Source organism: Athene cunicularia (assembly GCF_003259725.1).
Source record: "Athene cunicularia isolate RWA chromosome Z unlocalized genomic scaffold, athCun1 chrZ_part3, whole genome shotgun sequence".
In the NCBI taxonomy this organism is placed as follows: Eukaryota; Metazoa; Chordata; class Aves; order Strigiformes; family Strigidae; genus Athene; species Athene cunicularia.
Window position 1 is genome coordinate 4,389,349 of NW_020799144.1, and position 24,240 is coordinate 4,413,588.

Here is a 24,240-nt window from a genome sequence, read left to right on the forward strand (position 1 = left end):
GCCGGGGGCTGCCGCCGTACCCTCCTGTTTGCGGAGGGAAGGGGCCGGGCCTTCTCGTGGCTCGCCTCCCCTAGAGATGGGTCTTTCCCGAAGTTCAGACCCGACCTGGAGGGTGCGAAACGGGCCTGACCCAGGCTGGGAGCGCGGTGATTCGGCCTCCGGATCGTCGCCGTGTGCCGCAGCTGCCGTGGTGGGGGTAGGAAGCTTTTCTGGGAAGGCTGTGGTGCGAGGAAGCCTCACGTCAGGCCACGAGCGTCAGGAGGCAGGGGTGACTGGTGCTGCCGTGCGTCTTCCCTGAAAACCGTGAAGTCACGTTGAGAACGCCGGACGGCCTTGGCTTCCCCGCTGCCGTCCGGGCTGGTCACCGCGGGCAGGGCTCGGCCGAGCGACGGTCGGCCGGGCCTGAGAGAAGGGTGCTTTACTGACCTGCCCAGGTGAGGAAGTGCACCCGGGCGATGTTGTTAGGGACGCTCGCCAGGAAATAAGTTCAGATACGTGAAACGAAACGGTGGCAGACGTCTGGCGGCTTACAGCTGTGTGGGTGAGACGGGTGTTCCTGCTCCTTGGGGAGCGGCACGGGGCGGGTTCCCTCTGCTGTCATGTGCAGTGCTGCAGGCAGAGAGGAAAGGAAAGCCGAGTCCTGGTCATGCGGCATTTCATCGAGATAAATGCATTTTAGCTGTTACAGTTTTCCATCCTCTATTGAATTTACTAGTGAAACTTTTTTATTTAATGTGTTTCTGTGACTAGCATAACTTTTAGGGGAGATGAAACTTCCTGTTATATTCTGCAGTTTCCCATCAAAATGGGGAAGCTGTAGAGTTCTTGGAAGCTGCTACGGAAAATGATTAAAGATTTGTGTCTCCGCAACATGAATTTTCCGTCAGTACATTCTATAAAGTGCTGAGCATTTGTCTTGTATCACCCTGCATGTCACCATGATGTAAAAGATATATTTATTCTATGTCAGTTTTCTTGCACAAGTTGAATGCTGTGCAGGCTCATCATACTTCTGTTATGAGTAAAGGGTATTTGAGGTCCGACTGACTAACTTTTGTAAAGCATGTCACTTCATTGTGTGGAAGGTATGCATATACACTTCCTTCTTGAATGAAGTCTACAATGATGTAGAAGTCAGGTTGTCTCTCGAAGTCTTGTTTGGAAACAAAAGAAAATGAGAAAATAATGAGTGCATCTCTAATTTATTTTTTTTTTCTATGAAAACTTTTTTTTAGGTAATGTAAGCATTTCAGTTTTAAAAGAGAGAGGAAGCAGGCATGTCAGCTCTTTGTCCACCACCATCTCCTGCAGTGGCTAAAACAGAGATATCTTTGAATGGCGAGTCACCTTTATTAGCTGCCACTTTTGCTTACTGGGACAATATTCTTGGCCCCCGAGTGCGGCACATCTGGGCCCCAAAGACAGAACAGGTACTTCTTAGTGATGGTGAAATAACTTTTCTTGCTAACCACACCCTGAATGGAGAAATACTTCGCAATGCAGAAAGCGGTGCAATAGATGTGAAGTTCTTTGTCTTGGCAGAAAAAAGGGTAATCATTGTGTCATTAATCTTTGATGGAAATTGGAATGGAGACAGAAGCACATATGGACTATCAATTATACTTCCACAAAGTGAACTTGGCTTCTACCTGCCGCTTCACAGAGTGTGCGTGGATAGGTTAACACATATTATAAGGAAAGGAAGAATATGGATGCATAAGGTAGGTTTATTGTCCATTACTAAAAAAACTTGTCCAAGTTGTCTTGAGCAAAAGCAAGAATAAAATTCTGTGACACCTACTATCTAGCAGTCCAGACACAAAACCTCAGAAGAAGCTGACCTCTCTACAGGTGTACAATTTTGAAGGTTAAAAGTTACAAATATGTCAGCAAGTACAAGACTGGGGTTTTTAGCCACATGATAGATCCTGGTAATACTACATAGCCCTTCCCAGGCTATCTAGGTGAAATAGGTATCCTGCACAATTTTTCGTCTTCTGAATTTGATCTAAATTGTTACTTTTAACTGTGTTAATTAGTGTATTTAAACTAGGTAGGATTGTAAATTTACTGTGTTTCAAATCATTGTTTTCACTGTTGAGGTCCAGAAAGAGGGACTGATACAATTAATATTGTCATTGTTGTTAACAGTTTTATTTTTTAGGGTATTAACAAACAGTTGAGCAGGTGTTAAATTGTGTAAAACTAATGGGAGAACCACAAAAATACATCTATTTTAGTCCAAATGTTTTTACTTCTGATATTCAAAAAGGAGAACACGCTAAATTTTTCTGAAGAATTGCAGCTCTTAACTTTTTTGGTACATTATGAGTATTTTCTTACTAAGTGAAAATTGTTATGTATTTTTGCTTAAAATAAATAACATTATAAAAATTTATTATGTCATCTTCATGGAGCACAAGTTGTCTTAGAGCAGTACATTGCATGTCAGATTTAATGTGTGTGGTGATGCATGTTTGTCTGATAAAGTTTTTGTTCCTCTTCTGTTTTAGGACCTCTAGTCAACATACTTTAAACTTTTTGACTGTTCTTATGTGAACTTACTAAGATTCCAGAAATAATAAGCTGTTGTAAATTTTTGGGGTGGTGTTTTTCTTTCTGCTACAAGAGCAGACTCCATCGGATTTCTGCTATATTGCTTGATGATGGCCAGTAGTGTTTTCTGTCACATTGTCTCTTGATACTCCTGGGATTTATTTTTCAGAGGAAGGCTAGGTAAAGTTCATTTTCAGTATAGTAGAAACACAGATGTTTTCATTCCTGATCTAGTCTTCTAAAAGTTGCTGGATGTTAGTGTTTTTGACTTAAGTGAATGCTATCTCATGTTCTTGGTCACATTACTTCTCTGTTATTTAGTGTCCTTTGTACTGACTTTTAATGTGAGTGGTTAAACAGAATTGTCCATTGTTCTTAACTATAATATACTTAAGTATAAGCATCTTGCCTCTTTTTGGACATGATCCATATCAGTATGTTTCCATAGTTGAAATAGCCTTCAAATGTCATTAAGAATTACCAAAATAAAGTTTTCTACTAGTTTTCTCAGAAAATAGTCATTAAGTTCTTTGTTCTTTTTCAGATGTTCTTGAAGCAGATAAGTCATTTGGGTTAGCTGAGACTGTGACACAGTCTGAAATAGAAGAAAGACAGACAATAAATATCTTTTTTTTTTCTCTTTTTTGTGAGGATGATCAAAGTACAAAATACATGACAGATCAGATTTGATCAGAACCAAGGAGACACTCCACAAAATAATCTTGCTAGGTTGAAGGCAAGTTCTCTTCTGTTCAGCAACTGTATAATGTAGTAAACTTCAGTATATTTGCAGTTCTGCAGCCTTATGTAGAAGAGATAAAACTGCTTTGAAAATGTAGATTAAAATTTAGACAGGAGTTGTAGATTGATAGTATTGAAATAAAATAGGCTCATTTTGTAGTTTGCATTTTGAGGCAGTTCAGGAGCTATGGCTACAACAAAACGAAAAACGTTCAAGTCTTTACCTGAAACTGGAATTTCTGATGGTTGTGATTATGAGCTCTCATCAGTTTTGTGTAGAGCCAGACAACATTTCCAGCTAGACTTTAGCACAGAAGAAACCTTCTGAACTCAAGGACTAGGAGAAACATGGAACAGTGTTCAGACTGGCAAAGAAAGGCAAGCAACTCCAAGCAAGTCATTTGTATGGGATTAGAAACCCCTTTTATCGACTTCAATTTTATGTTCCAGATGTTTAATACTTTGAGCTGTTAAATTGCAAAAAAAGTGGATTACACCATTTATTCAGCCTTATCTTCATGAAGACTGACTTCTTTTAAAGCAAAGGATCTTCATTCTCAAGGATGTCTTACTTCACTACACTGAACTCAAGGGTAGGGGTGCCCTGAAGAAATCTGCCACATTCCAGTAGTTTTTCACAGATGCGTCTTTTAGATGGTTAGACAAGTTTTATTACTGTTTCAGGGCAAGTTACTGTAGCTTGTTCCCTATTCACCTGCAAAAAAAGTTACATAAACTCTTTTCCCACTTGATGAATTTGGATTAGTTCAGTCACAGGAGACTAATGAATAAGCAGTAAATTCAAAAACCTGTCAGATTCTAGCAGAAGATATTATTAGTTCTTACAGCATCTTCCATTTTTGCTTATGGTGTTGATTGACCCAGTGATTAATGCCGGATTCTCTTTGTGAAAAATAACTTGATTTCATTGTAATTTGTATTTTGAACGCAGTTTGCTGCTCAGCTGCTAAGGACTGTTTTGAGAACTTTGTCTAGTCTCTTGTACATTGTGTTTTGTGTATTTTTAGGTTCATGTCTCCTGTACTTGGTTATAAAACAACCTTTTGAAGACTTGTCAGTGTCTTAAAATGTGGAGAAAAAAAAGTCCTGTTTCTCCTACCCTCCCCAAACAAATAATTTTTCTCATTCTGGAGGTCTGATTTTTCTCTTGCCGCATCAGAAACCATCAATCTGTACCTTATCCATTTGAAAATAAAAATACATTCATAAAGTGGATTTCTGCACCATAATCTGATCATTTGGCATTTTCTTGGTCTGTAATGAAGAAACTTAATGTTTTGTCATTGTCATCGCACCCTCCCTTTCCTGCTACTCCTGCCCAAACATGTGAGAGGTTTGGTGGGGGGCAAAGCAGGAGCACTGATCTGTTTAAAATCATATCACTTCCTGCTAATGTCAACTCTTTAAAAAAAAAAAAAAAAAAAAAAGATACAAACATCAAAATTTGACTCCAAGAAGCATGACTCCACAGGGAAGAAACTGTTCCATTTGACTGTTATGTGCATACATATATAAAAAAAATACCAGAGCGTTTATGTTTAACTGCTTCTCTTGCTCAGGAGAGGCAAGAACATTTCCAGAAGATTGTCTTGGAAGGCACGGAGAGAATGGAGGATCAGGTAAGGGCCACCTGGTTGATGCGTATGACACACCATCACAAAACTATTTGACTCCATCTGGTGACTGTAGAAGTTGGTGCTGCTTCTTATTTTGGGGATTTAGGAAGATACTTTGGACTGGCTGCTGACCTGCCATGCACAGGAGGCAAAGTTTCTGAAGATAGGACGATGGAAGCTGTGAACAAATTGAAGGAAAATATATTCCATCACTTTATGGTTAAAGTGGAAATCTATGAAGAATATTACCTTTCAGAAAAGGAAAGTCATTCACTTGAACTTGAAGCTCTGTAAAGGTAGTAGCTTACATAGATTCATGCTTGCCTTCTGTCAAGGATGGCTTTTCACTAGGTCATTACCTTTTCAAGTTACAGAGATGTGCGGAGTCTGTCATGTTGGCATGTGGTTGAAGACCTAATGGATAAGACAGTGAAAACAATTTGATATCTGAAAATGTAAATATGAAATTATGGCTTCAGTTTCTTGTGATAGGTAAAACAGATAAGTAATTTTGTATGTTAATAACTAATATGCCTTGGTTTACTGTAGTTGTTAAAACATCAGATTTGGATTTAAAATGCTTAGCAGTAATTGCACATAATATGGTATGATTATCTCAATACAAATACTTCTTGTTTAGGCCAGTCAAACTGATTGTGAAAATTGGCACAGGACCCTGGAAAAGCATTTTAGACATGATGTTGAGAAGCAAAATCTGTTTCCAGTTCATAATTATTGATGAGCAGAGCCGAAGAAGTCTATGCGTGAATTTCTGCTTGTACTACACCTGCAAATAGCACAAACAATAGGAAGAACATAAAATATGTTTTGCATGTAATATTGCAAGTTCATGTTAGTAGTAACTTCTAATACTGATAATGTGCTTTTACTTCAAGTGTTTTATTTAATGCACAGGGTCAGAGCATCATTCCAATGCTTACAGGAGAAGTCATTCCTGTAATGGAACTCCTTTCATCTATGAAATCACATAGTGTTCCAGAAGAAATAGATGTAAGTCCTTGTGTTCCTTGCATTCAAAATAAAAAAGTGGCTTTGGCACTCTGGTTTGATACTCTCTTTGGCAGACAAAATCCCACAGCAGTCATAAATTCTTGTACACTTGAGTTGTTTCACATCAAGTTCTCCTAAGTGGTGAAGGGCATAGTTTAACATAATTTTTAGTTTGGTAAATATAACAGTACTAGCTGTGGGTTTTATGGTTAGCACTTAGCAAAATTGACTGCGTAGGATGATACCATTTTAAGAGTGGAGTGGAAAGAATATTTGATGCAAAACAAAAGGAATGGGCAGGTAAATGGTTTTAATGATACTTGTTGCAGTGTGGTTTAGTGTTCTCATAGAAGTAGGAGTGATCTATTTAAACTGTTCTGGACAAGGTTATAGAAAAAACATTGGGATGAATCTGACTTGTGACTGGTGAATATTTAATAGGTGACTCATTTTCAGAATTGTTTGACTGAAGTCAGAAGGTCTTTTTAAGGTTGTGCTTTTGGGCAGTCTTAAATCTTAGCTTAAATAGTTCCCCCCTGTCATTAAAACCAAAAATCAATTGTTTGGAAGGTGTTACAGATCCTTGCCTAACCTTTGTGTATATTTACTTGCATTTCAGATAAGTGACACAGTGCTAAATGATGATGACATTGGGGATAGTTGCCATGAAGGCTTTCTTCTCAAGTATGAATTTCAGTTTTGATTTATGCTGTGGTAAAATGTTTTGAACTTGTGTGTGCATGTATGTGTGTGTATATATATATGAAAAAGTATGTGCATATGAACATGTATTAGATTAGCTTGCTTTGTAGGAGTGGGGAGGATGACATGTATTTGGCTTTTTCGATTTTTGTCTAAATTCTGTAGAAGTTACCATCTTCTTAGAAGACTGGCTCTGGGCTAATAGTTGTATCTCTGTAGACTGCATTGTCACAGAGTCATTTGTTTGATAATAGAATTCCTATCGAATACAATTTTTCTTTGATACTCAAGTTCAATTTTATGAAATACCAAAAGAACTTGGGGTTGTGTTTACTGTATAAACCATGAATAAGAGTCATTAATGGTATGACATAAAGAATACTTATTATTAAATTGTATATTTCTCGTCGTTGTTGTTGTTGTTTGTTTTTAATGTATAAGAGAAAGTAGTCACACTCAAGAGCAACTTGGTCTCTTCTTGTGGGAAAGCATATTTCTTAGATTTTAACTGATGTTTGGTTACCTTTCAGAACATCTCTGGTGTAACTGCCTTCATTTATGTAATGCTTAGTGCTATCTGTTTATACAGCATCACATACACTTCCTGTACTACTTCCTGTACTACAGAAATTCATGTGTTAATTTAACTAATTCTTCACAGTAATGTAGTATTTAGTTCCATAAAGAATGTGGGAAATAATGAAGTGAATGTTATGGAATGGCTTATTGTAAACAACTAGCGCCATTGATCCTACAATGATGAGCTATTCATGTACCAGATGCAGATTTATCGGGCAGGTAGTAGACTGTAGGATGTCAGTTATCTCCACTTGACACTTATTTTCCCTGGAAATTTTGTCTTGAAAATAAAAGAATAACTTGGCCAGTCATGTAAAGGGTCCAGATGTCTGGGTTTTAGCTTATCTGCAAAGCTTACCAGCTCAGCTAGGTTCTGATTTCAAGTCTTAAATACAGTGTTGGATGGATTTATACATGTCATTGAATAAAAATTGGATTAAACAAAACAAACTCCCATATCAACAAAACCAAATTCTAAAATAAGCACTCATGCTTTCTTAGTAACTTCTAAATTATACTGAACATCTGTTTCTGCCCCAAAGGAAGAATTCATAAGAATTCAGATGGCCTTAAATTTTACTCTTAAAAATATTCTTGGTAAGATAAATAGTAGCAGGTCCAATATAAAGTCCACCTGTAGATTTCGGAGCCTGAGTGTGGCTATTATAGTCCTTATCAATTAGAGGTGTTTATTAGAACTGGTTATTCACATACAATGCATCTTTCAGTAAGATAGCATAAATGTACTTTAGTATATTCACAGATACCGGAGAAAGTTTTTTAATAGTATTTAGACTTTCTAGAGTATCTAGATGTTTTGAAACTTTGGGCCAGGTTTTGGTTTGAGAAAGTGCAGGGGGAAAGTGCAGAATGAGGAAGTTTGTTAAGGACAATTTGAGTTGTGGAGGTTAGTCCAGATATATTTACTGCAGCCTCCAAACTTAAGATAAACTAATTTAGATATGTGCTGCTGGCAAGTCAGAAGACAAGATCACTCATCTTCAAGCATGCCTGTGTGTATTCTGAGGGACTCAAATAGACTAGCTTACCTTCCAAGTCTCCCAAAACTGTCTTCTGATCCAGATTTAGAAAAGGAGGACAATCATGAAATATATCTTTTGTCAAGATGTTTTCAAATCCTTCATTATTAATATGTGTTCTGTTACTTTAGAAAAATTTTTATACAGATTCTGTAATACAGTTAGATAGTGGCAGTAGACAATATTTTTTTGCTCTGTAACTGGTGTTTGGAGGTTCTGAGTGGCAGTCTTTTTATTCATCAAAATAAAAATGTAGATAATGAAAAACTTTTTTATTTCAGCTGTATCCTACACACAGCTGTGTGAGGTCCTTTAGGTATGGGCCTATGTTTATGCTAGGAGCACTTCATTTTTCTTATGAATATGATAAATGTTTTATTTGAAAAGTCTGATTAAATGTATTAACCTGTGTTTGTTTTTATTTGCAGTGCAATTAGTTCACACCTGCAGACCTGTGGATGCTCTGTAGTTGTAGGAAGCAGTGCAGAAAAAGTTAATAAGGTAATGCACTTTCTAATAAACCAAACTTAACAACTAACACTCTTAATAATCAACATTTATTTGAAACAAGGTTTGTCTATAAACATACTTGAGGTTGAAGATGGAAGGAATACTGTTTGTCTGAGTATCTCCTTCAGCTGATTGGTCAAGTAGTTGATAATTCTGCCTGAAAATTACCTTATCAGTTGTATTCCAGCAACTATAAGAAAACCAGTGAATTTAATTTAATTGATATTGTAGGTTGCCCTAAAGGGGGCCTACAAGAAAGCTGAAGAGGGACTTTTTAACAAGGGCATGTATTGATAGGCCAAGAGGTAAGGGTTTTAAACTGAAAGAGTGTAGGCTTAGATTAGATACAAAGAAGTTCTCCACTGTGAGGGTGGTGAGACACTGGCACAGGTTGCCCAGAGGGTCTGTGGCTGCCCCCTCCCTGGGAGTGTTCAAGGCCAGGTTGGACGGGACTTTGAGCAACTTGATCTAGTGGAAGGTGTCCCTGCCCATGACAGGGGGGTTGGAACTAGATGATCTTTAAGGTCCCTTCCAACCCAGATCATTCCATGATTCTGTGATAAGCTCAGACTCATTTACTACTTGTTTTTAACATTATGTTTGCTAGCAAAATTACATAAATTGAAGATTTCTGAACTGGCTTGTCCAGTTCAGCTGTATCAGTGAGTATTATCTGTGTACTCTTTCAAGTAATTTGTATCTGCATAATTTCCCTTATGCTGGGGAATAAATGTACTTCTGTATCATGAACTGCTTGTGTTTCATGCAACATCAAAGATGTTGACTCTGTAGTCACATTGAAAGAGGCAAGCTTACTGGGACCTTAAACTGTTCCAGCAATTCCAATATTTTTTTTCTTTGTAGCTGTGTTTGTGTTGACTTCATATTCAGTCTATTTAAAACTTAGATGGTAAATAAGTGTACAGTTTAACTGGTAGATCTTAAATTAGGTTTGACTCAGCTTTTCAGAAGAACCAGAAAGAGGCAAAGTAGAAATACAACCCCCTAAAACTGAGGCCTGTAACAACAAAACATTCAGTGTGTCATACGTGCTGGAGCACATTAGTAGGGATGACGTTTAGCAGCTTTCAGGTCCAGAAACTGTAAGCAGCATTAGCTGTACCTCTTAACAGGGCAGAGTATATGCATCATTATGGCCTATTTGGGAGGAAAAAAAGTCGCTTTTAGAAGCTGTCACTTCAGAGCAAGAAAATAATTATATTTTTGTGGTAGACATTTTTTCCCATGTTATTTTTAACTCTCTTGTAAGTTTGTTATTGAAATGCTTACTTTGAACCAATATAAAACATCACCTGTACTACTTTTCCTCTAATATTTCAGTATAAATTGAGAGTTTCCTGGTGCTTATTTTAAGCTTACTCAATATGTGAAGGAAAAATCAAATGAGGATGTTTTCCTTTTTCAAAATTCTCCTGGTATTTTTTTTGTATAAGGCTTTTTGATTATACCAAAATGCTTGTTTCAGATAAATTGAAAGTAATTCTTGGAAGAAACACACTTGTGTTTACTGTCCATTCAAGTATTTTTTAAAGCATGTTTCTTTTTAGCATAGTGCAATGCATCAATGTTTTGTTCAGAGAGATTTCCCTTTGACTTGCATTTAAGTAGGCTGTTACTCCATCCCTTCTAATAAAAACACTGAAGTTCATTTTCTGTTAGGATATTCAGAGACAAATCGTGAAGAAAATGTGTTCTTTGTGAGAAAATGTATTTCACTAAATCAGTTGCCTCTACATTCATGTCTGAGTCCCTTAATAAACCTATTTGATTCAGAATATCCCTGCAACTGGGAATGAAAGTAAGGTTTTCATAAAACTGTGCAGTCCTAGAGCCTTCAGGTATTAGGTGCCACTGCACTTAATGAGTATACCAATACTGCTGTGAGGGTAGGCTGTAAGTTTTCAATTTACACTGGGGCCTCTGGGCCTTTCAATAACAGTAGTCCCATGTCTTGAGACCATAACAAAGGTGCTACAGTGGTGCATGTGTAGAAGCAGTATATTCAAATAACTTCATTTTCTGATAGGGAATGTTTTTGTATATTGGGCTCTTCTGTCTGATTATGTTTTTAATTGTGGTTATTGAACTCAGTTTTATTTTGTAAGGCTAAAAACCTTCCTTTTGAGGAAAAGCTCACCTTAATTTTCAAAGTTGATGCCCTTTTTGATAGATAGATAGATAGATAGATAGATAGATAGATAGATAGATAGATATGAATGTACCTGTGTTTATTGCTTCAATGTGAAATAAAAATTAAGAACAGTGGGCCTGCTGAATATATTACATATTAATTATACACTATACGTATTATATATTTTATGGTATGTATGTCTTCTTGCTGCAGTGAAATATAATAGTCTTTTTTAAAAAATCAAGGCATCTTTAGCAAAGCTGATTTTGAAATAAGCAGTTCATGATGCTTTATAAACTGGGGGATTTGTGTGTATTGGCAGCGATGCACCTCTGATCAGATGAACAGTAAATTCTGATACTCACTCACCAGCAACAGGAGAAGCAGAGAAGAGAAAATTTTCAGTTCTTAGCTGAAATCAGTTAGTATGTATTGTTGCAGGGGTGTAAGATTTGCACATGATTAAGTTACCATAATAGAGGAAATGTTAAGGGCTTAAGTCATTGTTAAAAAGCTTTACGTTTATGGTTCATAAAATAATTAAAAAGCTTTAAGGTCTAAATGGTAATGAGCACATAAAATAATGTATTGAGAAGCTAGACACTATAGGAAAAAAAACAGTCTAGAAGAATGTGAGGGTAAAATTTCGTAAGTTTTACACAAGTTCTTATCAGCAGCATGCTCTTTATGTCATGGTACAACTGTTCTGAAGTAATTGCTTTCTTTATGGCATACTTTAGCTTTCCTTAAAGTGAAAAAACATGTATTGCATGTTGTTGAAGTGACAAAAAGCATTAGTCAGAAACTATGTTGTCATTGGTTTAGGTACTGCATAAACACATGGTGCAACAATAGAGCCTTCTCAAACACTCTACAAACACAGGTAGCACACCACAGGTTAAGACTGAAGGGTTAGCAGAATGGAATACCTGTTTGTATTTGGAGATTATTACTTGTAGCTATAACAGCAAAGGAGTTTGAAAATGGATAATGAAGTACATTTGTTGCTTTTAATGGAGAGTTTGAGGAAATTACAGAGGAAATAAACATGGATACTTACTTAGGAAATTGATTGTGTCTGATTGGAGACAATAGCTGCTGTTTCAATATGGAATGAATAAAATAAGAGGCTTAAAAGGCTAGGAAAGTAATCATAGTAACTCATGTTTATGTAATAGGAAGAGGAAGCAGAAGGCTAAAGTGATTTGTTCTACATATTTGGCTTAAAAACAAACTCTGCCAGAAAGTGTTGGATTTTTCCTTCATTTGACACGAAGTTGGAGTAATATGACTTACAGTTTAATAATTTAAGCACGTCACTATTCTGTGACCTTGATGAAGTTTGGGCTTTTCTAATATGCATGATGAACTTTTTGTTCATCATTTGAAATGCCTGATACATTCTAGTCAGAAATTACATTGAAGATCAATTCATTGCTTACATTTTCATGTTTTTCAAAACTGTTCTTTTTAATGCAGATTGTGAGAACATTGTGTCTGTTTCTTACACCATCAGAGCGGAAGTGTTCCAGACTATGTAGAAATGAGTCTTCTTTCAAATACGAGTCAGGACTGTTTGTTCAAGGCTTACTCAAAGTAAGTACGCTTAATAAAGTTCTATTTTTCTGTAGTTTAAGAACATTCTTCAACGTATACATATGTGTGTGCATAAGATGTGCACACACATACATGCATTCATGTTCAAAGAAATATGTCATCTTCCCTTTATTCCTTTCTGGTGCTGTAGCTTTCTTGTAATAACTATCTGCATGTTAAAGTTCCAAGCCTGTCTTTTCTCTGACGCATCTGTTTCTTGAGTATTGTCCAGAATTGTTTCTATACTGCTGCCCAGGGCAGTGGTGGAGTCCTGTCCCTGGAGGTGTTTAAGAGTCGGGTCGACACAGCGCTGAGGGATCTGGTGTAGTTGGGAACTGTCAGTGTTGGGTTGATGGTTGGACTGGATGATCTTCAAGGTCTTTTCAAACCTAGATGATTCTGTGATTCTGTGTGTACTCTTTTGCTTACTTGGGCGTAGAATCTCAAAAGGTGCATTAAGTTTTTGTGTTGTACTAACCAAAATAAGAGCAGTCCATCAGTCTGACAGTTTCCAAGTATTTTAAAAGGGCTGTAGCAATGGGTGAAGATGAATAGAAAAATAACACTTTTTGGTCTAGCAATCAGTCTAAACTTAACAGATAAATATAATATGTAATGTTAATGGGCTCATGAACCAGATGTTGCAATACTATAACACACAGATTACCTCAGTACTGTTTTCACTGTTATTTTAAGGGAATTATCCAGTATGGAGGACTTTTTACTGGGCTACAGTCACCAGTTCTCTCAAACAAAACATATCGAAACAAATGGGATATAAAATTTAGGCATGATGCTTTAATATTGTTTTGTTCCAGTATAGATTCGTTTTTTTAAAAAAAGTAACTAGAATAATAATTTTTTTCACTGAAACAGGATGCAACAGGAAGCTTTGTGTTGCCCTTCCGTCAAGTAATGTATGCTCCATATCCTACTACACATATAGATGTAGATGTCAATACAGTGAAGCAGATGCCCCCTTGTCATGAACACATCTATAACCAACGACGATATATGAGATCTGAGCTTACAGCATTTTGGAGAGCTAATTCAGATGAAGAAATGTCTCAAGATCGTATTATCCACACAGATGAGAGTTTCACACCTGATTTGTATGTACTCTTCTCTCACATCTCACAAAGTTATTTGATTTGGGACAAAAGAGTAAAGTAGTACAAAGTGTACTTCCTAATAAAGTACATGAGAGTTTTTTTAATTTTAAGAAGCTCCTTCAGCTCTAGTAGGTGCATTAATTTTGAAGGAATTTATTAGTTCTGTCAGTAGTTCTGTTGCATTAAGTATTACTGAAATTCATTTTCAGCGATACTTCTGACCATGTCATGTTAATTTTGTTGCCTGTTTTAATTAGGGGTATTACAGAGCTAAGTGTATTTGACAGATCCGAATGACTTTCCTGGGTTTAGTTTATTTAATGTGAAAGTTTTGCTTTAAAATTCTGTAATAGCCTTAAAAATAGTGAGATTATAATTCACTAAAATTTTGAATTCACTTTTAATTTCTGCCAGATTGTAAACAGTAATGCTGTTGCTGTGTGCAACTGCTGGACAGTTAGTGTCCTTTCATGGCACTACCTCACAATTTTGTTCACTTTCTTTTCTATAGAAATGTCTTTCAAGATATCCTGCATCGAGATACATTAGTAAAAGCCTTCCTGGATCAGGTAATTGTTGCTTTTTCAGAAAGAACAAGAGCTAAAGGCCCTAGTAACAGATAATTTACAATAAATAGATAATTTGTTGGCCTGGTAGCTATTTTACATACTAGTTCTTCTCTGCATAACTAGAGAGAAAAATACTTGGTTTATTTGTAGAATTAGTATAATACTGAAACTTCTTTTCTACTTATGAAAAACAGTGCACTTTTTCTATTTCTGTGCAACAGTGTCTACTATTACAGTATTGAGAAAGCTACCTGACTGAGATTAATTTGTGATCATTTTAAAGAGGAAAATAATACTTGATCCAAACAGAACTGTAAACCAGCTTAATTTATTGAATCTATATGCAGCTAGAAAACTAAGCATGAATGTTGAGTATTGTCGAGAAATCTGCTGTGAATGTGCCTGGTTTGCTATAATTAAGGATAGGTTACATGTGGATGCAATGTTTCTTTATATTCCACATTCCTAAAATTATTCTCGAATTTCAGCATCTACTTAATTTTCTTGTATAATTTTTAACAGATCTTTCATCTGAAGCCTGGCTTATCTCTAAGGAGTACCTTCCTTGCACAATTCCTGCTAGTCCTTCACAGAAAAGCCTTAACTTTAATAAAATACATAGAGGATGACACGTAAGTGAACAGATAATAGAAAGAAGGCTTTGAGAAACTTTCTCTGTTCTGTTTTTCAACACCCTTTTCTATTTTCTTGCAGGCAAAAAGGAAAAAAGCCTTTTAAGTCTCTTCGTAGCTTAAAAATAGATCTTGACTTAACAGCAGAGGGCGATCTTAACATAATAATGGCCTTGGCTGAGAAGATTAAACCAGGCCTACATTCCTTTATCTTTGGGAGGCCTTTCTACACTAGTGTACAAGAACGTGACATGCTCATGACGTTTTAAAGTTCTCCACTGTTAATGTGTAATATTGCAATCTTGCATGGCAGGAACAGAAATTTTCAGTATGACCACCACACTTGTGACACTGATTGACTTGTCTGAGGATGAAGCATTAAGAGCACAGTAACACTACAGTCTGTTCAAAGCAGGAGGGAGTCTTGTTAGCGGGGAATATCAACTTAGCTAGACAAGCATGACTAATGAATCTATCTCTTCTGTGTGCTTTTCTAAACAAGAAATGTTACCAGAATTTCCTTTGCCATATGGGCTTATGAGATAAATTTGTACATGTTTTTAGTGTACGATGAAGGGAAGTATTTTATTTCCACAGAGATTTTCTTCAGGTCTGTGTCAGTTTTTCCCTGATATGCTGCATCATTATTTTTTAGTGTTTCCACAGAAAACAATACATCACAGAATCATAGAGTGGTTTGGGTTGGAAGGGACATTAAAGCTCATCTAGTTCCAACCCCCCTGCCATGGGCAGGGACACCTTCCACTAGCCCAGGTTGCTCAAAGCCCCATCCAGCCTGGCCTTGAACACTGCCAGGGAGGGGGCAGCCACAACCTCTCTGGGCAACCTGTTCCTGTGCCTCACCACCTTCACAGTAAAAAACTTCTTCCTTATATCTAATATATAACTCAGTGTAACTAATCTAATATAACTCGATGTAACTCCCATCTAATCTTGCTTATGTTTAATTAGAGAGGATGTACATCTTCTGTAATCTTGGAGGTTTTGGAAGAGGGGCCTTTAGTTTAGAAGCATTTTAAAAGTATTTATTCTTATGTATGTGATGCAAATCTGAAATATATCTTCTCTCATATCCCTTTTTAACACCACTCGATCCTTCATTTAGAAAATTTAAAGGTGTTTGGGATTTTTAATGTGCTACAAAGTGCTATTCCTGTGTGGAAATTGTTGACTATTAGCAGCTTAAATAGCAGCACTGTGGAGGTGTAAACTGGGTCATTATTTAGGCAACTTTGTGCATGTGAGTGCCAACCAGGATACTCTGCCACAAATTGTTGGGCCATCCTTTAGTGAGCTGTTCAGTGATCCAACATAATTGAGCTGTCTTAAAACAGAAAACAGAAAACCTGTGTCATTCAGCAGCAGTTGTCTGTCTTTATCTCTGTAAACTGATGGTGGTTTTTCCATTGTCAGTTAGAACAGGGTTCAGATTAAAGTATTAGACCTTACCAAAGAACATCCAAGATGATAGCGAAACTGAAAGATAAAATAGTTTGGTTTGTTTTTTTTTTTACATTGGCAGTAATATATTTAATAATCCATAATTCAGAGATGAGCACAGGTATGAACAATGTGATTAGCATTTTACTAACTGGGTTCTAGTCAATAATCTTGCCAATCTTCTGAGTTCATCTTAACCAAATCTCCAACTTCACTGTGCTTGAAAATAAAACCGTGGTTTCCGTCTGAATGCCTCAACCTTTCTTTTTCAGTAGCAGGTAGGAGTGGTGTGATGTCAGGTTAATCCAGACAGATTTTTGAGTTGTCACACATGGTCGGTGTGTGTTACATTAACAGTGGTACATTTGTATTACATGTTTTGTATGTCTTCTCTTTTTGGACAAACACAGGAATATATTTATGCCATGTTTTAGTGTAGCCACATAACTCAGTATTCATTGTAAGAAAGCTGCACTTGTGATTGGAGAAGCCACAGCTGCTTTATTGCTTACATTTTGTTTATAACACTCCTTGGCAAACGGATTTCCATTTTCAACACAGCTTTTTATTACATCTTCCATGCAACAAGACATAAAAGTTAATAGACATTAGAATCACAGCTTTTCCCAATAATTGGATTTTATAAGGAATCATTTTCTTTATTTAGATGCGTAGAATTCCCTTACATTTCCTGAAAGACAACGATTCACAATTAAATATTCAGAGCATCTAAAAGATGTGGAATTAAGCTCCAGCTGCATACCATTTTTGTAAATGAACATCATTAGCATTACCTGGTTGAATAAGTAATTATATTTTGTTTGCTATATGTGTACGTAGGACTCTTGCAGGGAGCTCAGTGCTTCATTAAAAGAACTGGTAAGAATGCTTTCATCATAGGATCATAGAATGATTAGGGTTGTAAGGGACCTTACAGATCATCTGCACAGGCAGGGACACCTTCCACTAGCCCAGGTTGCCTTAAGCCCTGTCCAACCTGGCCTTGCACACTGCCAGGGAGGGGGCAGCCAAAGCCTCTCTGGACAACCTGTGCCAGGGCCTCACCACCCTCACAGTAAAGAATTTCTTCCTTGCATCTAACCTGAATCTACCCTCTTACAGTTTAAAACCATTACCCCTCGTCTATCCCTACACTTCCTGATAAAGAGTCCTTCCCCATCTTGCCTGTAGCCTGCTTTAAGTACTGGAAGACTACTGTAAGGTCTCCCTGGAGCCCCAACTCTCTCAGCCTGGCTTCACAGGAGAGATGCTCCAGCCCCCTGATCATATTTGTGGCCTCCTCTGGACTCTCTCCAACAGGTCCATGTCCTTATGTTGGGCCTCAGAGCTGGACACAGTACTCCAGGTGAGGTCTCATGAGAGCAGAGTAGAGGGAGAGAATCACCTCCCTTAACCTGCTGGCCATGCTTCTCTCAATGAAGCCCAGGGTATGGTTGGCTTTTTGGGCTGAAAATGCAGACTGCTTGCTCATAGGCAGTTTTCCATCCACTACTTCTTCCAAGTCCTTCTCCACAGGGCTGCTCTCAATCCACTCATCGCCCAGCCTGTATTTGTGCTGGGGATTGTCCTGACCCATATGCAAGACCTTGCCCTTAGCCTTGTTGAACTTCCTGAGGTTTGCACAGTCCCACCTCTCAAGCCTGTGAAGGTCCCTCTGGATGCACATCCCTTCCCTCCAGTGTGTCAACTGCATCACACAGCTTGGTGTCATTGGCAAACCTGCTGAGGGTGCACTCAATCCCACTGTCTGTGTCACCACCAAAGAGGTTAAACAGCGCTGGTTCCAGCACCAACCCCTGAGGAACACCACTCTCAGTGCTCTCCACTTGGACATCGAGATGTTGACCATAACACTTTGAGTGTGACCATCCAGCCAATTCCTTATCCACTGAGTGGTCCATCTGTCAAATCAGTGTCTCTCCAATTTAGAGACAAGGATGTTGTGCAGGAACAGTGTCAAATGCTTTGCAGAAGTTTGGATAGATAACATCAGTTGCTCTTCCCTTATCCACTAACAATGTAACCCCATCATAGAAGACCACCAAATTTGTCAGGCACAGTTTGCCCTTAGTGGAGCCATGTTGGCTGTCACCAATCACCTAATTTTCCAGGTGCCCTAGCATAGTTTCCAGGAGGATCCACTCCATGATCTTAATGGACACAGAGGTGACACTGAGTGGCCTATAGTTCTCCAGTTCTTTTTTTCCCTTTTTAAAAATGGGGATTATGTTTCCCCTTTTCAGTTGGTGAGAACTTCACAGGACTGCCACGACTTTTCAAATACGATGGATAGCGGCTTAGCCACTTCATTCGCCAGTTCCCACAGGACCCATGGATGCATCTCCTTAAGTCCCATGGACTTAGCTCCTTCAGGTTCCTTAGATGGGCTTGAACCTGATATCCTACAGTGGGCAGCTCTTCCTTTTCCCAGTCCCTGCCTTTTGCCTCCTGCATCTTGGGTGGTGTGGCTGGAGTGAAGACTGAGTCAAAAATGTAATTGAGTACCTCAGCCTTCTCCATATCCTGCATAACCAGGTCTCCCATTTCTTTCCAGAGAGGACCCACATCTTCCTTAGTTGTCTTCTTATCACCAGTGTACCTATAGAAGCTTTTCATATTGCCTTTGATGTCCTTGGCCAGGTTTAAGTCTGTCGGGGCTTTGGACTTCCTAACCTAATCTCTGGCTGCTTGGACAATTTTTATCTATTCCTCCCAGGCTACCTGTCCTTGCTTCCAGCCTCTGTAGGCTTTTGTGTTTGTCCAGGAGCTGCTTATTTATCTATGCAGGGTTCCTGGCATTCTTCCTGACTTTGTCAGGATGAATTGCTCCTGAGCTTGGAGGAGGTGATCCTTGAAATTCAACAAGCTTTCTTGGGTCCTTCTTCCCTCCAGGGCTTTCTCCCATGCTACTCTGCCAAGCAGATCCCTGAAGAAGCCAAAATCTACTCTCCTGAAGTCCAGGGTAGTGAGCTTGCTGTGCGCCCTCCTTGCTGCCCTAAGGATCTTGAACTCCACTTTCATGGTCACTGCAGCCACGGCTGCCCTTGAGCTTCACATTCCCCACCAGCCCCCTCCTTCTTGGTGAGAACAAGGTCCAGCAGAGTGCCTCTCCTCATTGGCTCCTCTATCACTTGGAGAAGGACATTATCATCAATGCATTCCTGGAATCTCCTGGATTGTTTATGCCCTGCAGTGTTGTCTCACTAACAGATATTGGGGTGGTTGAAGTTCCCCATGAGGGCCAGGGCTTGTGAATGTGAGGCTGCTCCTATCTGTCTATCAAGGGCCTCATCCACTCGGTCTTCCTGGTCAGGTGGTCTGTAGCAGACCCACAGTATAAAGTCACCTGTCCCATCCCTCCCTTTAATCCTGGCACTTAAGTTCTCGGCTGGCTCCTCATCCATCCCCAGGCAGAGCTCCAGGCACTCCTGCTGGTCACTGACACAGAAAGCAACAATGGCCCCTCATGTGCTCTGCCTGTCTATCCTAAAGAGCCTGTATGCAAATATGCATTTGCATAGAGGCATTTAAGTTGGTCCTGATGAAGCTGACTTACAGCTGGAACTCCTTTGTGCTGCTCTTCAAGTGCTCTCCTGCTGACCTGTGACCCCTTTGCAGGTTCTGGGCAAATTGCCAATTCTGGCATTGGCATCAAACTGGTAGGACTGGGATGGATTGAGGTTCCCCTCCCCCCATAACTTTAAAATGCTCTTCACCAGCTTGAGTTACTTTACCAGACGTGTTACTTGTGCTGAGCTTCTGTCTTACTAGCATTATTATTTCCTTTTGTGTTTCTAAGCAATTGATCCATGAGAAAAGAGCCTGATTGCACTAAGTTTTCACTCTTGTGTCTAAGATTGTGAAAAAAAATGTAATAAACGCTACTGAAAATTCTAATGTAGAAGTGTTGAAATCTAAAGAGCTTTAAATGTGCTGTTGAAATAAATCACTTCAGCTTGATAGGCATTGGAAAGTTAACATTGACACTACTAATAGTAAAGCTCTGTTTACTGAAAATGGTCACTTTCTGAAATTATTAAAAACTGGAAACTTTCTCAGTTGCTACTTTTGTTGCACAACTGTCACAAGTGCACTATCACAAGTGCAGAATGTATCCTGAAGTAAATTATTAAATGCATCTGCATGTTGTGTTGTAAATCTTGCTCAGGAAACGAAGTATTCTAATAAATTCATGCACAATTTTTGACTTCAGTTGCTGCTTATTTTTTTCATAGGATTTCTGTTCTGTATGATAGAATCATTATCTTTTCTCTTTTGAAATAAAGAAAAAACCTTATTCCTTCTTGTTAAATTAAAAATGTTGAATCACAGACTGTCATTGATAGAAAGTCATCTTTTACTTAGTCCATTTCTGTTAAGGACTTACTTATTTCAAGCTGAGACTGGTATGATTTGCCATGCCTCTGATCTGCTCAAATAAGAATTTAGCCCCTATTTTTAAAGTTTTAATCCCATATGTGAGAATTCCTAAATGTTTTAAGGAGTTCACTTATATCTAGCAGTCAGTGGAATACCTTTCTTCAGGATTTCAGTTAAAATAACAGGGAAAGTTTATTTCTTCCAGTTGGATTTGAACAGGGAGTAGTGTTTCAGAGCATTTTTAGTAGCACAGTTTCCCTGATCTTGATTGCTGCCATGTCTTATTTGTTATGACTGCAGAGGATATTCTCAGCCTATATACCAGCATGGGTATTTTGGTAATGTTCTTATCCCTGAGCCACCAATATGACACACCAATACAGAACGCCAGAATTTCTACTCTCCTTTCTCCGCTGGGAAAAGGTGTTAGAAAGATTTCTCTTCCTATTCTCAGATCTGTGAAGACAAAGCAAAGTTGGTCAGAATATGAGGGCTATCTCACACAGACATATTGCTCACTTGTATTGTCTGGTCAGAGCCTACAAAGAATGCACTTTGTCCTCTCTTCAAGTTTATCTCTGTCTTGGCATAGAGCTGTTAACACCTCTGCTTGGGCAAAACACTGAGGGAACTCCATAGTAGCATATCCTTATTTACAAGGTTGTTCATGTGATACTTCGTTTAAAAGAAGTCATTCTATTGCTTCTGAAAGCCATGCTGTTCATATGCATGTCCAGAGATTTCAAACACTGAAGACTAAAATTAAATTTCAGAAAAAAATGACAAAATTCTGACAATGACTATCAGGTAAGTCTGACTTCAGTTAGAGCTACCCTGCAAGAACTTTTGACCTTTGATTAGCATAGGGCAGCTTTTCAAAGCAAGAGATAGTGGAAAGAGAATTTCCTACTTAAATGGAATGGAATGGCAACTGGTAACTGTTCCCTGCTTTTAGATGTTCCTATTTTATTGTCATAAACATGGCAGAGGTCCCTGACAACTGGAAAACAGCCAAAAGACAATTGGGAACTGCAAGTTGACCACTTTCACACAAGTGCCTGGGAAAATCATGGCCTGTGTCCTCTTGGAGCATGTGTCTTGCCACATGAAGGAGAAGGTGGTGATGGGGAACTGACAGCATGGCTTGACCAAGAGTGAATAATGCTTCACACACCTCATTGCTTTCTGTGATAAAATGACTGGATTTGTGGACATGGGGAGAACAGGGGATATCATTTACGTTGACCTCAGCAACTCTGCCACAACATCCTTGTAGCCAAGCTGAATGTTAAGGTCTGTGTGTGTGTCCCACCAGAGGGATAAATACCTGGTTGGGCAGTTGGGCTCAGAGGTGGTGGTCACTGGGCTGAATCTGCTTGTAGGCTGGTGCCCCCTGGGGGTCACACAAGGTCTGCCATGGGGCCTGTCCTGTTGAACATCTCTATCTGACTTGGGAAAGTGACCAAGTACACCATCAGGTTTGAGGTGGTGCCAAATTGGGGGACACCAGTCGATATGCACGAGGGGAGGGCTGCTGTCCAGAGGGACCTGGACCACTGGGAGGAAAAGAGAGGGCCCCGTGCACCTGGGGGAGAAGCAAAGGGCAGCCCTGCCCCAGGCAGTCAGAGCCCTGGCAGCGATGCTGGTGAGATCAGAAGAGCTCTGGGGAGAAGGCCCTGAGTCTGTCCTGGTGGGCAATGAGCTGAGCAGAGCCAGAGGGGCTGGAGATAAGGGAAGTTTTTTCCCTGTGAGGACAGATGGGTAGGGCCCAGACACAGGGAGGTGGTGCCATCTCCTTCCTTGGAGGGTTTCCAGGCCCCACAGGATAAAGCCCTAAGGAACCTGATCTGACCCCATGGCTGAGCCTGCTCTGAGCAGGGTTCAGACTGGAGACCTACCAAGGTCCCTGCCAGCCCCAATTGTCCTTCAGTGCAATGGTTTGGTAGGCAGACTGCAGTCACTGCTGCTTAGAACCAGAGAACTGCCAAGGTGGGAAGTGACCTCTGGACACAGAGATCAGTTCCATCAATGCTCATGGCATTGTCTGATCAGTTCTGAGTATCTCCAGTGGCACAGATAAAAGTAGGGGCTGAATTCCACTGTGAGAGCACATGTATGTGAAAGCTTAAAGGTGGCCCTGGATTCACCAGTGAAACTAGGGATGTGCTAATGTATGAATCCCATAGATAAAAGTTTACGTATCAAGAATATAGGGTCTAGCACACATGTTAAAATTAATAGCAGCATATCCTTTATTTGAAACATGAGGGCTAATCAGGACTTTTTATAGAAACATGTATCTGTAGAAAGGAATAAAAAGACTTTTAAGAGAGGAATGTAGACATATAAGGAAGGGTAATTAGATAAAATCACTTAAGATATTTTTGGCTGTCAAACTGAAGCAAGGCAAACATCTGTAGCTTTGTCCCTAACCTGTATGTAACAGTACACCAAAATGTTTAAAAACATACAATAGGAAAAGCTAATTTGTGAAACTTTCAATGCCAGCTTCTCCTCCATTTAGAAAAAATGTCGCATTATAGTACAACAGAGTGTGTTTTCTGGCTTCAGTTAAATATGACTAACAGTTGCTAGACTTTTTTTGGTTTTCAGTACAAACAGAAACATAAGAAATTACAGGTCAGGGAATACTGAAATTTAGCCTATACATGCAGTAATTCAGTATTTCTGCCAAAATGTTCAGTAGTGTAGCTGACTGACAAAACTGCAGTTTCAGCCTTCCTCATTCATCCATAGGGATGCAAATCAGTCTGTCCTTGATGAAATTTCTGTCTGTCTCAGGCTGTCTCTTCACTGGAAATTAATCCTGCACCTCTTTGTCTCCTGCTGGTGATATCTGCCCCTGTCTCTGTGATAGCAGTATTTGGAAGTGATTTCTGATAACCTAGATTCTGGAGGAAGGACCTTGTGGCATTTCATGGCCTGTTTTTTAGTAGCCAAGGGCAGCTGCACAGACAAAACACGCAAACGACCTGGAAAATATGTAATGACTAATTAAATTCATACCAGTTTTTGGCAGAGAATTGGGCATTGGCAAGCTGAGGAACATTTTCAGTTCAGGTTACTTTTAGCATTGTTACTGCCAAGGTCTGACACTTCCTCTTCAGGTTGGAGACTTGAGAGGTAGCTGCTGCAAACTGGTAAACATGTTTCTTGATTGATGATCTCAGTAGAATGAAATGGGTAGGACAACAAAATTCTCAGTGATCTAGGCAATCATATATCAGCTTGTAATTAAGTAACAATGCAGCCTATTGGGCTTGATTATGAAACTGTTAATTATAGGTTTGACTCCCAGTGAAACACATAAACACAATCAAATTACAATTCTGTTAGTGTGGAGGTGCAAATAGATTTCCTCCCACACCAAATCTGATGGACACAGACCTGATGGCAGGTTGTCCAAGGAAGGCATCTCAGTGGTCTGGGGCATGCAGGTCAGTATCGCTGCTCTCTGCAGGCATTTGTGCTCCAGCTGTTGGAGAGGATCCACCTTCCTTTTTCTCTGCCTGATTTCTTG

General features: G+C 39.1%; 1 protein-coding gene across 5 annotated transcripts; it reads left to right on the forward strand.

The window, feature by feature from the left end:
• Window positions 1–7: 7 nt before the first annotated feature.
• CZH9orf72 (chromosome Z C9orf72 homolog) lies at window positions 8–15,567 on the forward strand. 5 transcript variants are annotated; one of them, XM_026866669.1, is made up of 11 exons: window positions 8–541; window positions 1,236–1,721; window positions 4,878–4,937; window positions 5,850–5,945; window positions 6,565–6,629; window positions 8,695–8,767; window positions 12,408–12,524; window positions 13,401–13,636; window positions 14,148–14,205; window positions 14,728–14,837; window positions 14,920–15,106. In XM_026866669.1, exons 2-11 carry the CDS (start codon window positions 1,278–1,280, stop codon window positions 15,104–15,106), a joined length of 1,446 nt encoding a protein of 481 aa, XP_026722470.1. In that variant the 5' UTR covers window positions 8–541; window positions 1,236–1,277. The 5 variants fall into 5 exon arrangements, with proteins under 5 accessions (XP_026722470.1, XP_026722471.1, XP_026722474.1 ...); XM_026866672.1 differs by lacking the exon at window positions 8–541 and having other exon boundaries at window positions 555–1,430; window positions 14,920–15,567; XM_026866668.1 differs by lacking the exon at window positions 8–541 and having other exon boundaries at window positions 556–1,721; window positions 14,920–15,567.
• Window positions 15,568–24,240: the final 8,673 nt, after the last annotated feature.